Source organism: Chiloscyllium plagiosum, unplaced genomic scaffold, assembly GCF_037043375.1.
Source record: "Chiloscyllium plagiosum isolate Xiang-an unplaced genomic scaffold, Cpla_swu_hap1 HiC_scaffold_2, whole genome shotgun sequence".
Taxonomy (NCBI): domain Eukaryota; kingdom Metazoa; phylum Chordata; class Chondrichthyes; order Orectolobiformes; family Hemiscylliidae; genus Chiloscyllium; species Chiloscyllium plagiosum.
In genome coordinates this window covers 152,777,735-152,793,939 of record NW_028270140.1, presented here as the reverse complement: position 1 = coordinate 152,793,939, position 16,205 = coordinate 152,777,735, and the positions used below count along the sequence as shown (strand labels likewise).

Genomic DNA, 16,205 nt, shown 5'->3' with positions numbered 1-16,205 from the left:
TGGGTCCAGGTCGATGTGTTTGTTGATGGAGGCATGGCATTCATGGCTCAAAGGTAGAAGACAGAGGGTGGTGGTGGAGGGTTGTTTTTCAGACTGGAGGCCTGTGACAGTGGAGTGCCACAAGGATCGGTGCTGGGCCCTCTACTTTTTGTCATTTACATAAATAATTTGGATGCGAGCATATTGGAGGTGTAGTGGACAGTGAAAAGGGTTACCTCAGATTACAACAGGATCTGGACCAGATGGGCCAATGGGCTGAGAAGTGGCAGATGGAGTTGAATTCAGATAAATGTGAGGTGCTGCATCTTGGGAAAGCAAATCTTAACAGGACTTATACACTTAATGGTAAGGTCCTAGGGAGTGTTGCTGAACAAAGAGACCTTGGAGTGCAGGTTCATAGCTCCTTGAAAGTAGAGTCGCAGGTAGATAGGATGGTGAAGAAGGTGATTGGGTATGCTTTCCTTTATTGGTCAGAGTATTGAGTATAGGAGGTCATGTTGCGGCTGTACAGTACATTGGTCAGGCCACTGTTGGAATATTGCGTGCAATTCTGGTCTCCTTCCTAACGGAAGGATGTTGTGAAACTTGAAAGGGTTCATAAAAGATTTACAAGGATGTTGCCAGGGTTGGAGGATCTGAGCTACAGGGACAGACTGTACAGGCTGGGGCTGTTTTTCTGGAGCGCCGGAGGCTGAGGGGTGACCTTATCTCGGTTTACAAAATTATGAGGGGCATGGATAGGATAAATAGATAAAGTCTTTTCCCTGGGATTGAAGAGTCCAGAACTAGAGGGCATAGGTTTAGGGTGAGAGGGGAAAAATATAAAAGAGACCTAAGGGGCAACTCTTTCACGCAGAGGGTGGTATGTGTATGGAATGAGCTGCCAGAGGATATGGTGGAGGCTGGTACAATTGCAACATTTAAGAGGCATTTGGATGGATAAATGAATAGGAACGGTTTGGAGGGATATGGGCCAGGTGCTGGCAAGTGGGACTAGATTGGGTTGGGATATCTGGTCGGCATGGACGGGTTGGACCGAAGGGTCTGTTTCCATGCTGTACATCGTTATGACTCTATGACTCTGTTGGCACTGATCAATGACTGATGAACAAAATTATATTAGGAACGGAGGGAAATAAATTTACAGGGTTTTGGGGATAGAGTGGTGAATAAGACACATGGGATAGTCAGCTTGGACTTGATGGGTCAAATGTCATTTGTACTTGTTTTGTACTTGTTTAACCTGTTCTGATCATTTAACCAATGGAGTCAAACTATAATTTAGGCAAATCTGCTCTGTTCTCCTATTCGGCTCACTACAGGATGTCCTTCCATAAAGTGGGGTTAGGATTAGGGTGAGGTTCCTATTTCAGCTCTGATGTCTTGTGGTCTTCTTCCTTAATGACCTATTTAACTCCATCATGGGTACATTTCAGGAGCCAGGCTGGAGTGAAAAAAAAACAAAATTAAAAAGATCTGTTATAGACTTTACCACAGAAAAAAAAAACACTTTCATTCAGGAAAGTCACAAGACATGTAAATCACATCAAGTACTTAAAACTGAATAAAAACAAACATTTGTATTTAGCATAACACATTAAAACAGCTAATCCATCAATAACCTTTTGGAACTGTTAGTCCTCTATGAACATGCTGTTTACTACAAGGGGAGGTGGATATGAATTGGAACTTAGATTAGATTCCCTACAGTATGGAAATAGGCCATTTGGCCCAACAAGTCCACACTGACCCTATGAAGAATAACCCACCCAGACCCATTCTCTTACCCTATATTTACCCCTGACTAATGCACTAACACTCTGGACAATTTAGCATGGTCAATTCAACTAACTTGCACATCTTTGGATTGTGGGAGGAAATGGGAACACCTGGTTGAAACCCATGCAGACACGGGGGGAATGTGCAAACTCCACACAGACAGTTGCTTGAGGTGGGAATCAAACCCGGGTCTCTGGCACTGTGAGACAGCAGTGCTAATAACTGTTTTGTTGCAGCGTTACAAGGCATTGGAGAGACCACATATAGAGTACTGTGAACAATTTTGGTCTCCTTCTTCGAAAAAGCATACAATTACTTTGGAAATATCAAATCAAATTGAAGCTACGGGAATCAAAGTTAATGGCTGTGTGGTTTTGAAATTAGCTTTGGACCAGAAAGCAGAGACCTTGTGGTGAGTCACGAGTCTGGCAACATCTGTGAAGAGAAAGGAAAATTGAAGTTTCAGGTCCAGTCCAGTCATGCCTGCTGAAGAATAATCTAACAGCAGAGAGAGAGAGCTGTATTTAGCAGCTTCAATTCCAAACCGCAAGTTCAATAACTGAAAGGAAAACTAAAACACTAGGTCTGTGTGAGCCTGACTGACTCACTCATACTTGTTTCATCTAATTAAACAAAACCCAAAGCTATTTACTCTGCTTTCCATGAAGCAGACATCTTGCCACCAGGTTAACAACACATATCTTCAAGAGAAACAGGACAACACAGATCTCCCTTAAAGGCACATATCGTCACAGCAGTGAAGAGTGAGGATGGTATTAACAGACTCTGAGGCATATAGGCTGGTGAAATGGCTAGAGAAGTAAAAATTAACATTGGGAAAGGTGAAGCATAATGATAGGAAGATGTTAGGCCACAGATCACCCCACATCTCATTGTATGCCAGAACAGTCTTCAAAGGTTGAATGTCCTACTCCTGTTCCTATGTTCTGAAGAATGAACAGAGGTGATATAACTGAAATGGTATAATTTTACAGTAATAAAACCATGGTGGACGTGCACGTTGAAACTTGGGGTTTAGTTGTAATGGATTTAAAATGGCAAAAGGAATGCTTGTTTTCACTGACTAGAGCAGAGAGTAGAAAAGCAAGGATGAACATTTCCAAAACGTCAGTTCAAGCCCAGCTGGAGAAACATGACCAATTCTCTGCACTCTGCTTCAGGGAGGATGTTTTTGTGCAGAAAAGATAAAGTTGAATGGTCCCACAGAAGAGATTTCAGTTCTTTGAAGGAAGTAGTGTTGCTTTTCTTAGAGAAGAGCAGATTAGAGTGAGATTAGATTGAGCTGTCCTTCATCAGGGAGGGTCTTTCTAAAGTAAGTAATGAGAAACTGTTTCCAGTGGCAGGATGGCCAGTTAGTAAATGGATACAGGTAAAGGCGTTGATGAAAGAACCAAACTTCACATGACGGAGTCAATGCACAGACTCGGAAAAGGACACGGGGAGTGTGACTAATTTAGATAGATGTTTCAAAGGGCTGGCACAGGCACAGTAGGCTGTGTGGCTTCATCCTGGCCTGTATGATACTATCAAACAGGAAGCAGGTACTACTTATTTTGCTGCCACACTGGAGTGACATTCCATAGGAGACATGTGTGATAAAAGAGAGTTAACCATGACCTGTACCCATCAGACAGTGGTACAGATTATTGTGAGTTCTGAGCCTCAGAATCATCTGTGTTTAACAAGGTGTTTGCTCATTGAAACATTATAAAGCATACTGTCAGAGGACCTAAGGATCACAGGCTAATAAAGTTCAACAATGATCACCCTGAATGATGGAGCAAGGTTGAGGGCCTGAATGGTCTACGTATGTTCAAATTTCTTATGTTCATATGTTTTATTCTGGGTAGGTCCAGACAGGCTGTTAGAAACATTCAGGAGAGATGAGATTGGAGCAGGCGGAATATTGGATGCTTAGGGAAAGTCAAAGGGTAGAGAGAGTGAGAGTAAAGCAGGGCTAAATATTAGGGGGTGCAGGGAGTGATCAGAGAGTGAGAGCAGATTCAGGTAGTTTTATTTTTCTTACAAGGCATGTGAGTATCACTGGCAAGGCCAGCATTTGTTGTCCATCTCTTATTGCCCTTGAACTGAGAGGCTTGCTTGGCCATTTCTGAGGGCATTTCAGAGTCAGATGCATTGCATTCAATTAGTCCTAAAAGGACACATTGAAGTTTGAAATGGGGACCTGAAGTCACTTTTAGGGTGGAATTGGTAAAGGTGGTAGATTTGCTTCCTGAAGGATATTAGTGAACCAGATTTTAAAAAAAAATTGATGATAATTGGTCACCATTACAGAGACAAGATTTCAATTCCAGATTTAGTCATTAAATGTAAATTTCACAAGTTACGTGGTGAGAATTGAACCCCCCTTCCCAGAGCATAAACTGATCCTCGTGCTCTCCACAGCAGCTACTGGGAGTCATTTGAGATTTGTGACACCCACCTGGACACTTTTCCTTGATCCATGTAGAAGCAGCATAGAGACTGGCTGCAAACAGCTCAATACAACAAGGAGTGTAACCAGTCATTCAGCCAGGTGATTTAGGAAATGGGAAATGATTATTGTACAAGGATCCATCCAGAGTCAGTAACTGAGAAGAAGATTTTCAACTCCATTGCTCTCTTAACAATCTAAAGAACCTGATCAGCTTCCTTTTTGGAATGGTATGACACAGATACAACACACCAAACCAAACACACCGAGCTCTGGATTCACAACACAATGAAAAGCAAACATTCATCGATCCTCAGACTTGCTGTATTGTTGTGATGAGCCATAAAAAAAACAGATTGTGGACACCAAATTTTTAATTGAAATTAACAATTTAATATTGTGAATGTAACCTACCACAGCACAGATAAGCTATAACGTAATGTAATTAATATGCACCGTGTAGCGCAAGCTGCTTTGATAATAAACATGCAATCAGACATCACATACATAGTCATACAGACTCCCGCACAAACGTAAGGGAAAAATTAAAACATAAAAGAATTGCAATTTTGTAGCTCAATAACCATTTTAACAATCAATGCTTCCATGAAACCTTTGGACGACTGGTTATATTACAGGCACATAGGACTGCATATCTTTCTTGAATTCCACAGTCACTGGTCAATGCAAGCAGCTTCTGCAGATTTCCAGAGACTTTTCTTTATGTCTCACAGACTGGGACTCTTTTCACAGGTCTTTCAACAAGTTGATGACTGGAGAATACCTAGGGAAAGAAAAACCAAAAAAAAAAGCCTTAGTTGGGAAGTTTCCAGAACAAAATTCCCTCATCCTGCAAACCATTAACTCGCACTCCCATCCCAACCGTGCAACGATTCCAATCAGGGCCACTTGGTTATGTTTTTCACTTCTATTCTCAACATATGGCCAGCACCGATTCTGACTTGATTAACCAAGCCAACACCCAAACAGTGGCCAGTACCTAAGCTTAGCAACAACTCAGTTCATCTACAGTGTCCTTCGAGCAGTAATTAACCAGTTATTAGCTGCTCCAAGGAAGCTGATGCCTCTCCTCCTGGCTGATGCAGAGTGTCCTGCCTCAGAGCTGATGGTACTTATCAAGGATCAAAGGACAAGGGAAGCAGCTCAAAATCTCCAGGAAGATTTCCCTGAAGAAATAGATGTCAATGCATGGGAACCTCTCATTCAAAAGAAACTGATTTGGAGAAAACTCCTCTATGAATTTGTTGAGAACACCCATCAGCAAGGGAAGTATGGAGAATGAATTGGAGAAAGGAATGTCAATGGGATCAAGGCCAAGGACCTCCTGGAAACACCTGTCAAATGTACAATTGGAGAAGCGGCTCTCGGATAAGGCTTATCAGCCACACAATGACTCACATAACCCATGACCAGTGACACAGGATTTCCTTAGTAGATGACCATACTCATTAGCTAGTCATTGCTGATGATAACAAATTGATATGCACTATCCTTCCAGGCCAGATTCCAGCAGCAAACATCTCCCATTTGTTCTCTCCTCTTTTGTGAAACAAGCTGATGTTCAAAGTGAATATTCAATTCTCAACTTTAACTCACTTCCATAACTGAGGAACAATGAGGAAACTCAAAGAAAAGTAGAGACGGTCTCAACAGGAAACACATTGCTTTTCACTCGGTTACATTGAATGGTCAGTAAGTTAGAAAGTTCGTCAATCAAGGGAGTCAACCCTTGCAGTCAGTATATAACCTGGAGAGTGAGGGTGACACTCTGCCACTACATGTCTGTCCAGGATTCCCATTGTATTTATGCTTCACATTCTCTCTGTTACAGTGTCTAAAATGGACATTGATCGGTCAGTTAGAGTACATCTAGTACCTGGATCAGATGGCTGTTGGGCCTGAGCAGTCTCAGGAGTGCTGGATGAACCTGGATCATTTCTGAAAAACACACAAGGATCATGAATATACCAAGGAAGCAAATGGTAAAAACCCAGGACGCAGCAAAAAGCATCATGTGTTTTTTGATAATTCAGATCATGGGGGTCACTGACTGGTCCTGGTTACCCTTGAGAAGGTGATAGTGAAATGTTCACTGGGTCAAAGTTCTGGAATTCCCTCCTTAAGGGCACTGTGGCTCTACCAACAGCACGTGGACTGCAGCAGTTCAAGAGGGCGACTCACCATCACCTTCTCAAGGGCAACTAGGGATGGGCAATAAATGCTGGCCCAGCTAGAGATGCCCATGTCTCTCTGTGAATAAAAATGATGTTCAGACTTAGACACAAATCTCCCATCTCACCCTTGAATAATCCATCACCGGAAACAGTCTTAATTTGGTACCAGAATGTGACTGGCACCCATGGAATCCATGGTTTAGTCAGCAGCTGTAACACAGGGAGGGCTTCAGAAACTGTCAGGAATCACAGTGATAAACAAATGATTCCAGGCAACTCTAGGTCAGCTTTGTTCAGCTAGTCACGGGACAGGGAGGGAGAGTATTGGAGATGAGAGGTAAATTCCTGCAGGGGCTTCTCATCTGCTGTAACTTTGGAGCTGTTACAGGGCTTGGAAATCTTGGAAAAAGAAGAATGATTCAGAAATTACATCCCCATCCTGTGGAAATACATCTGCTTGGAGAAAATAGTAAATTTCACAAAAACTGCAAGTGACAACATTTCATTCTTTTCCTCCATAAAACATTCATTAAAACTCAAAGTATCTGCTGTGATGAAAATGAGCAACATTTTAATTTTACATGAGGGTGAATTGCAGGTTAATTTGGGAAAAGGGTAATCACAGGTGAATCTGGAGGTGGAGATTTGCAAACAGCTGGAAATTGACAGATTCTGATCAAAATGAGGAACCTGTCATTTACCTCAGTCTGTTGAGATCACTCTCCCACTGAGTTTTTGAGCAGCTTCTTTAAAGGACAAAGCATATTAGCAGCTCATCAGCAATGGGCTGCATTCTGTCTGTGAGCAAGAGTATTCAATTCAACCCTGAAACAGAACATTTCTGCCATCAATCTTGCATCATTCATTAATTATCCTACCTCCTTGAAAATGTGATCAGCTCGATTTGCTGTGAAAACCCTAAAGAGACAAAAGTGATTGTTAAATGTTTGTTGTGTTATGAACAAATTTGCTGCTTTGTCTCCACAGTTGGAAGTGTTTCAAGCAAAACCATGACTTCTCAACAACCTACACAAAATGCACAGTTTGCACAGAACTCAGAATGTTTTGTGACACTTACACCCTTTATTCAAGTGTGTCTGACATAGCCCAGTCCAAGATCTGTAATTGACCAAGTCGGGTTAGAGTGTTTTAAGATGATCAGTGGGAACAAAGGATCAGATGTAGGAAGGTGTGTTGCCTCAAAGAGCAGAGACAAGGTAAGAGAGAATATTGTTGTAATCCCAGTTATTACTGGACAAGTCACACCCAGACACACAACCTGGCTTGCTAGATGATATTTAGATATTTGTTGGCTTATAATGAAATTTTCTTTCTGTGAAAGATAAGTACACAACAGTACACATATTGCTTTAATGTAAACCAGAAGTTTATTCAGAAAAAAATGAAGATGCAATAGAATAAACCAAACTACCTACATCTGACAAAAATTCAAAGATTTTAAAGAAGAAAGCATGATCCAAATAGTGCAAAACACTGTAAATTATAAAACAATAAAAGCTTTTTCATTGTACCCAAATATTTTCACTGGTACAGTGATCAAAAACACAAATTGCATAGTACCCACAAATACTACTCATGCTACACGCTCACCACAATACTTGTTTATATCACTTTGGTAGATTTAAGCCATTGCAATTTAAACTTGTCAGTTGAAAATGCACATAGTTCTTCCTGGAACTAGATACAGCTGAGTTTAAATGCACTCAGTTTTAAGTAACCTCTTCAGGGTTTGGTCTTAACATTTGTAGTCTGTTACTAACACTAACTCTTCACTTTAAAGTAAAATAGTTCAGTATACCCTTCCATTCTCAGGAATGAAGGTAAATACTGCCATATTCATCAAAGGATTTCACAGGGCTACTCAAACAGAGCAAAGCTAAAAATAAAACTTCCTCCAAACTATGGGGATATCCTTGAAGCTTTCAAAAAAAGTTCCAGAAATTTCTAAAAAAAGCCTTGATGGGCCTTTATCTATTTCACTGTCAACAGGGGTGGTACCAGGGGACTGGAGAGTGGCGAATGTTGTGCCCCTGTTCAAAAAAGGGAATAGGGATAACCCCGGGAATTACAGGCCAGTTAGTCTTACTTCGGTGGTAGGCAAAGTAATGGAAGGGATAGGATTTTTGAGTATCTGGAAAGACACTGCTTGATTAGGGACAGCCAGCACGGATTTGTGAAGGGTAGGTCTTGCCTTACAAGTCTTATTGAATTCTTTGAGGAGGTGACCAAGCATGTGGATGAGGGTAGAGCAGTGGATGTAGTATACATGGATTTTAGTAAGGCATTTGATAAGGTTCCCCATGGTAGGCTTATGCGGAAAGTCAGGAGGCATGGGATCGTGGGAAATTTGGCCAGTTGGATAGAGAACTGGCTAACCGGTCGAAGTCAGAGAGTGGTGGTAGATGGTAAATATTCAGCCTGGAGCCCAGTTACAAGTGGAGTTCCGCAGGGATCAGTTCTGGGTCCTCTGCTGTTTGTAATTTTTATTAATGACTTGGATGAGGGAGTCGAAGGGTGGGTCAGTAAATTTGCAGATCATATGAAGATTGGTGGAGTTGTGGATAGTGAAGAGGGCTGTTGTCGGCTGCAAAGGGACTTAGATATGATGCAGAGCTGGGCTGAGGAGTGGCAGATGGAGTTCAACCCTGCCAAGTGTGAGGTTGTCCATTTTGGAAAGACAAATAAGAATGCGGAATACAGGGTTAACGGTAGGGTTCTTAGTGAGGTGGAGGAACAGAGGGATCTTGGGGTCTATGTTCATAGATCTTTGAAAGTTGCCACTCAGGTGGATAGAGCTTGTAAGAAGGCCTATGGTGTATTAGCGTTCATTAGCAGAGGGATTGAATTCAAGAGTCGTGAAGTGATGTTGCAACTGTACAGGACTTTGGTTAGACCACATTTGGAGTACTGTGTGCAGTTCTGGTCGCCTCACTTTAGGAAAGATGTTGAAGCTTTGGAGAGGGTGCAGAGAAGATTTACCAGGATGTTGCCTGGAATGGAGAATAGGTTGTACGAGGATAGATTGAGAGTGCTAGGCCTTTTCTCATTGGAACGGCGAAGGATGAGGGGTGACTTGATCGAGGTTTATAAGATGATCAGAGGAATAGATAGAGTAGACAGTCAGAAACTTTTTCCCCGGGTACAACAGAGTGTTACAAGGGGACATAAATTTAAGGTGAAGGGTGGAAGGTATAGGGGAGATGTCAGGGGTGGGTTCTTTACCCAGAGAGTGGTGGGGGCATGGAATGCGCTGCCTGTGGGAGTGGTAGAGTCAGAATCTTTGGTGACCTTTAAGCGGCAATTGGATAGGTACATGGATGGGTGCTTAAGCTAGGACAAAATGTTCGGCACAACATCGTGGGCCGAAGGGCCTGTTCTGTGCTATATTGTTCTATGTTCTATCTTGCTGGGCCATAAAACAATTTAAGATAAACAAAAATCCATCAATTCTAAAGTTAGGCCTCAAATCTGTTCTTAGAAGAAATCACCAAAACTACAACAGTACTCACAAGCCAGTTATTAATCTTAGACATGCAGAAAATCAACATGCCACTGACTTTAAAAACAAAAAAAAACAAACTTAGAACAAATACTAATAAATACTGCAAGCTGGTTGGGAGGGTGAACTGTGAAGAGGATACAGAGATACTTCAGTACAATTTGGACAAGCTCAGTACAAATTCATTGCAGTTGAAGTATAATGTGTTAAGTATGAGGTTATCCACTTTGGTCGCAAAAAACAGGAACAAGACAATTTGCTAGAATTCCCTAGATCCAGGGAAGGACCATTCCATTCAAAAATTATGAATGCAACTCCTTTCTTCAAAAAGAGGAGGAGGCAAAGAGCAGGAAATGACAGGACAGTCTGCTTATCCTACAGAGTGAAAATTTTAGAAGCTAATATTGAACATATTATAGCAGGTTACATCGTTGCAATAAAAGATGCTGCAGAGAAAAGACAACATTAGGACACACCGTGCTTATAAGTCCAGAAGGCTGTTGATAACGTAGAAAATAGGAACAGGAGTAGGCCATTCAGCCCTTTGTGTATGCTTTAATATTCAATATGATCATGATTGATCATTCATTTCATGACTTTGTTCCTGATTTCTCTTCATACCATTTGATTAATTTAGCCTGAAGAACTATATCTAACTCCTTCTTAAACATACTCAATATTTTGGACTCATTTGCTTTCTGTGGCAGAGAATTCCATAGGTTCACCACTTTCTGGATGAAGGAATTTCTCCTCATCTCAATCCTGAATGGCCACCCCATATTCTTAGACAGTGACCTTTGGTTCATGACTCCCCAGTTGTTGGGAAAATCTTTCCTGCACTACCGTGTCTAGTCTTATTAAAATTTCACACGTTTCCCTGAGGTCCCCACCCTCATTCTTCTAAATCACAGTGAATATCATTCTAACCGATCCAATCTCTTGTCATATATCAATCCTGCAACCCCAGGAATCCGTTTGAGAAACCTGCATTGCATTCCCCCGCTCGCCATAAAATCCTTCCTCAAATAAGGATACCAAAACCTCACACAATACTCCAGATGTGGTCTTACCAAAGCCCTAAACAATTGCTGAAAAACATTCCTGCTGCTGCACTTAAACCTCTCAGTCCGAAGCCAAATTGCAACTGACAGAGATGGGGAGGGAGAGGCCATAAAGATAAAGATAACAATTTGAACTTCGCAAGATGACATCATAGAACTCAGGAGTCTGAGGTCTACAACATGGCTGAGATGTCCTGGATGTTCAATTTGATCAGCCAGTGCAAAGATAGATCATGAGGTCAGCCCCAAAACAGATCAGTGCCTGAACATTGCACCCACTGCACAGGCCCGAAGAGGAGTCCATGTTACCATTCCACCCCTAGATATAGCTCTGTTACTCAGACTATCTGACTTCATGCAGCAAACTCTCCAAATTTATTTTAACACTAAAAACACATAGGGGAATTGTTTTGATTTGCAGCTTCCTTTCTGTTTAACTGAGATTCTGTGCTGAGTGGGAATGAATGGAAAAGATGTGGTCTGTTGGGATTTTGTCAAATGGGATTGAATGAAAAGATATTTTGGTGCATTGAGTTTTGACAGTAATAGGGAGTAGAATGGGGATTGATCCAGAGTTCAATAGAATGGGTTTGAATGACTTTGCTTGTGAAACAGCCTCAGTGTTCAATCACTCATGAGAAAGCTCAAACAGGAGACAGATACCAGAGAGTGGCTGATACTATCAAACAGGCCGCCTATACCCATCCTCCACCATGACTTAAAAAAAAAGCCAACGTTTTCAGAGAATGTATTGAAGAGGACAGAGTTGGTGAGGGAAAATTAATGTAGGGTCATCATTTGTTGCAGAACCATATTGTTTTATTTTACCTCATGCTCTACAGAACCCACCTCCTTTCTTCCTGAAGGCAATGAAGATGATGACAATGATGATGATGATGAGGAGGAGGATGAGCAATGAAATCATCAGCGGATTTACAGTGGTGGGCTCAGTCTTCTTCACTGTAATACAGCAAGAATGACATTGGTCAGTAATATCTCAGTTAATATCTCAGTGCAGTGAAACCTAAAGCAGGGTTACAGAGCATAAGATTAAATGTACAAACTGGCCGTTCTCTGATGGAGCAATCCAGTTAGTCCCTCTTCCCAGTCCTTCCCTATAATCCTCTCACTTGCTCCTTTCCAAATACTTCCCAATTTGTCTTCTAAAAGATCCCCCAATGAATCTGTTTCCACCGTCCTTTTAGGCAGTGCATTACAGATCAGAGCAATTCCTGAAGGAGGTGGCTGCTTAATTCTGTGACACAGAATATCGTGTTAGGTGGATATTTTAAATCATTCCTAGATATTGTGCTGACTCATCCGGCGCTAGCTGGGCAAATGGTAAAGGCTGCATTTAACTCCAGCTCCCCTCGGATTGAGCGAGTGAAGAATTGGCAATAGTGTCCCCTCCTTGGTGTTCCTGCACCCCAGATATTGTTATGAAGGAAACAAAAACAGAAATTGCTGGAGAAACTCAGCATCTGTGGACAGAAAGTAGAATTAAGGTTTTGAGTCCAGTGACTCTTCCATAGAACTAACAGTTGCTAAGAAAAGGTGCTGTTGACAGGGCATGGGGGGGGAATGAATGAGAGGATAGGAGGAGACAGAGCCCAGAAGGTGAGAAAGACAGTTAGGCAGAAAAGGAATGGATAATGGTTTGCCAGGGAGAAAGACAATCTGATAATGGGAACCAAAACTAGATAAAACAGCCCATGGCATGATCGCGCCTGGGGTGTGGAGTTGGGGTAAGGACATAGAAGGGGGTGTTCAGGTTCTAAAGTTACTGAACTCGATATTGAGTCCTGAAGGCTGCAGGGTCCCCAAGCAGAAATGAGATGCTGTTGTCCCAGCTTGCGCTGAGCCTCGCTGGAGCACTGTAACGAGTCTGAGACAGAGACAATAGGGTGACTTTTCCTGATGCTATTTCTGGTGTATCGGTCAGTATCAGATGGTCTGTCCAGTTTCATTTTTTACCTTTGACATTTTGCAGCTTGAGTATCACTGAGTTGTTTGCTTGGCTATTACAGAATGCAATTAATAGTCCATCAGCTTGCTGTAGGTGTGGAGTCATTTGTAGGCAGGGCAAGGGACAGAAATCATGGACCTGGTGCTGTTCCTTGCCCAGGTTCGAACCCAACCTAGAGAGCTCTCACCCATTGCCCTGACCTGACACAATAAACTCAGTTATTGAACACTGATGTACCATCCACCCCTGTCTTGTGCCCGACATTTAGGGCAGGCCATGTGAGAATGGAGATTTGATTCCTTAAAGGGCATGACTGAATCAGAAATGTTTTTCCAAGTATCAGCAATGGTCAAATGCACCCATTAGATTAGCTTTTCATTTAAATTCCAGATGTTTAAAATTTTACATTCTGCTGTGGTGGGATTTGAACCCATGGCTCCAACTTGGGTTTGTGGTTTAGTCGCCCAGTGACAGGAGCAGTATACTACCACTTCCCTTTATACACCATGTGTGAATGTAAAGCTAGGATAGGTTCCACATGGCTGTGATGCCTCACATCAAATGGACACTGGGGGAGTGTATTTGCACTGATGGACCTATTCCTGATGAAGGTGTGTATAATTTAATTGTCACCAAGAGGGACACATTAGACTGTTGCACCTTCCTGCTTGAGAAGATGAACTCAATGTCAGTATAATTTGGGGTTGTTTGGAAATTGAGCTGAATGTTCTGACATCAGAATGCACCTTAAAGGATCAGCACGTCAAATTATTTTAAATATTTTCAAAGTCAAATTTGAAAACAAAAATACTGCAGATTCTGGAAATTTGAAATAAACATCAAAATACTGCAAACACTCAGCAGGCTAGACAATATCTGTAGAGAGAAACAGGATTATCATTTTAATTAGAGTGTCATATAGTCATAGAGATATAAAGCACGGAAACAGAACCTCTCAGTCCAACCTGTCCATGCCATCCAGATATCCTACATTAATCTCGTCCCATTTGCCAGCATTTGGGCCATACCCCTGTAAACCCTTCCTAGTCATAGAGTCATGAGATGTACAGCACAGAAACAGACCCTTCAGTCCAACTCATCCATGCTGACCAGATATCTCAACTCAATCTAGTCCCACCTGTCAGCACCCGGCCAATATCTCTCCAAACCCTTCCTATTCATATACCCATCCAGATTCCTCTCAAATGTTGCAATTGTACCAGATTCCACTACATTCTCTGGCAGCTCATTCCATACATGTACCACCCTCTGAGTGAAAAAGTTGCCCCTTAGGTCTCATTTACATCTTTCCCCTCTCACTCTAAACCTATGCCCTCCAGTTCTGGACTCCCCCACCCCAGGGAAAAGACTTTGTCTATTTATCCTATCCATGCCCCTCATGATTTTATAAACCTCTGTAAGGTCACCCGTCAACCTCCGACACTCTAGGGAAAACTGCCCTGGCCTATTCAACCTTTCCCTATGGCTCAGATCCTCCAACCCTGGCAACGTCCTTGTAAATCTTTTACAAACCCTTTCAAGTTTCACAACATCTTTCCAATAGGAAGGAGACCAAAATTGTACGCAATATTCCAACATTGGCCTAACCAATGTCCAGCCTATGATGCTCCAGGGAAGGTAATATGACCTCCCAACTCCTGTACTCAATACTCTGACCAATAAAGGAAAGCATACCAAACACCTTCTTCACTATCCTATCTACCTGCGACTTCACTTTCAAGGAGCTATGAACCTGCACTCCAAGGTCTCTTTGTTCAGCAACACTCCCTCAGACCTTACCATTAAGTGTATAAGTCTGCTAAGATTTGCTTTCCCAAAATGCAGCACCTCACATTTATCTAAAATAAACTCCATCTGCCACTTCTCAGCCCATTGGCCCATCTGGTCAAGATCCCGTTGTAATCTGAGGTAACCTTCTTCCTGTAATCTGAGGTAACCACTACACCTCCAATTTTGGTGTCATCAGCAAACTTCATGTATCCATCCAGATGCCTTTTAAATGTTGTAATTGTACCATTCTCCATCACTTCTTCTGGCAGCTATTTCCATGTATGCACTACTCTCTGCAAGAAAAAGTTGTCCCTTATATCCCTTTTAAATCTTTCCTGTCTCACCTCAAGCCCTCTAGTTCTGGACTCCCCTACACTGGGGAAAAAGACCTTGATTATTCACCCTATCCATGACCCTCATGATTTTATAAACTTCTATGAGGTTTCCCCTCAGCCTATGATGCTCCAGGGAAAGTAACCCCAGCCCATTCAGCCTCTCCCTGTAGCTCAAACCCTCCAACCCTGGCAAAACCCTGTAAATCTTTTTCGAACTCTTCAAGTTTAACATCGTTCTTACAGCAGGAAGACCGGAATTGAATGCAGTATTCCAAAAGTGGCCTAACCAAAGTCCTGTATAGCCACAGCTATAATACTCAGTGAGGTAAAAACAATGACTGCAGATGCTGGAAACCAGATTCTGGATCAATGGTGCTGGAAGAGCACAGCAATTCAGGCAACATCGAGGAGCTTCAGCAAAATCGACGTTTCGGGCAAAAGCCCTTCATCAGGAAGGGCTTTTGCCCGAAACATCGATTTTGCTGAAGCTCCTCGATGCTGCCTGAATTGCTGTGCTCTTCCAGCACCATTGATCCTATAATACTCAGTGCTCTGACCAATAAAGGCAAGTGTATCACTACTTTATCTATCTGCGACTCCACTTTCAAGGAACTAAGAACCTGCACTCCAATGTCTCTTTGTTCATAAACACTTCCCAGGACCTTACCATTAAGTGTATAAGTCCTGTCCTGATTTGCCCGACCAATAGTTCAATGACCTTTCACCAGAAAACCAAATCTGTTACACTCTCACTGTACACCGTCTCTAGACTAAGGACTTTTTAATCTTCATTCAGTTACAAGGCCAGGGTATCATTGGCTGGGCCAGCATTTATTGCCCATCCCTACTAGTTAAGAGTCAGCCACATTGCAATGGGTCTTGAGTCACATGTAGGCTGGACCAGGCTAGAAGGGCAGTTTCCTTCCCTAAAGGACATTAGTGAATCAGATGGGCTCTTACAAAAATATGTAGTGGTCACATAGTCATCTTTCGATTCTTACTGTGAGAATTTTATTGATTTCAAATTTCACCATCTGCCAAGGTAGGATTTGAACCCTGGTCTCCAGAACATTATCTGGGTCTTTGGATTAACAGTCCAACGA

General features: G+C 42.2%; 1 protein-coding gene across 2 annotated transcripts in view; it reads right to left on the bottom strand.

The window, feature by feature from the left end:
- Positions 1–4,611: 4,611 nt before the first annotated feature.
- The window catches only part of LOC122565210 (polymeric immunoglobulin receptor-like), a 168,614-nt gene continuing 157,020 nt past the window's right edge, over positions 4,612–16,205 (bottom strand). Inside the window, exons 11-14 of one of the 2 annotated variants that reach the window (XM_087974883.1) lie at positions 11,860–11,970; positions 7,308–7,347; positions 6,132–6,193; positions 4,612–5,018 (exon numbers count right to left, since the gene is read on the bottom strand). In XM_087974883.1, the coding sequence (XP_087831009.1) occupies positions 4,993–5,018; positions 6,132–6,193; positions 7,308–7,347; positions 11,860–11,970 (239 nt within the window). In that variant the 3' untranslated portion in view covers positions 4,612–4,992. Of the gene's footprint in view, positions 5,019–6,066; positions 6,194–7,307; positions 7,348–11,859; positions 11,971–16,205 lie in introns of those variants that run through there. The other variant, XM_087974876.1, reaches the window with a different exon arrangement.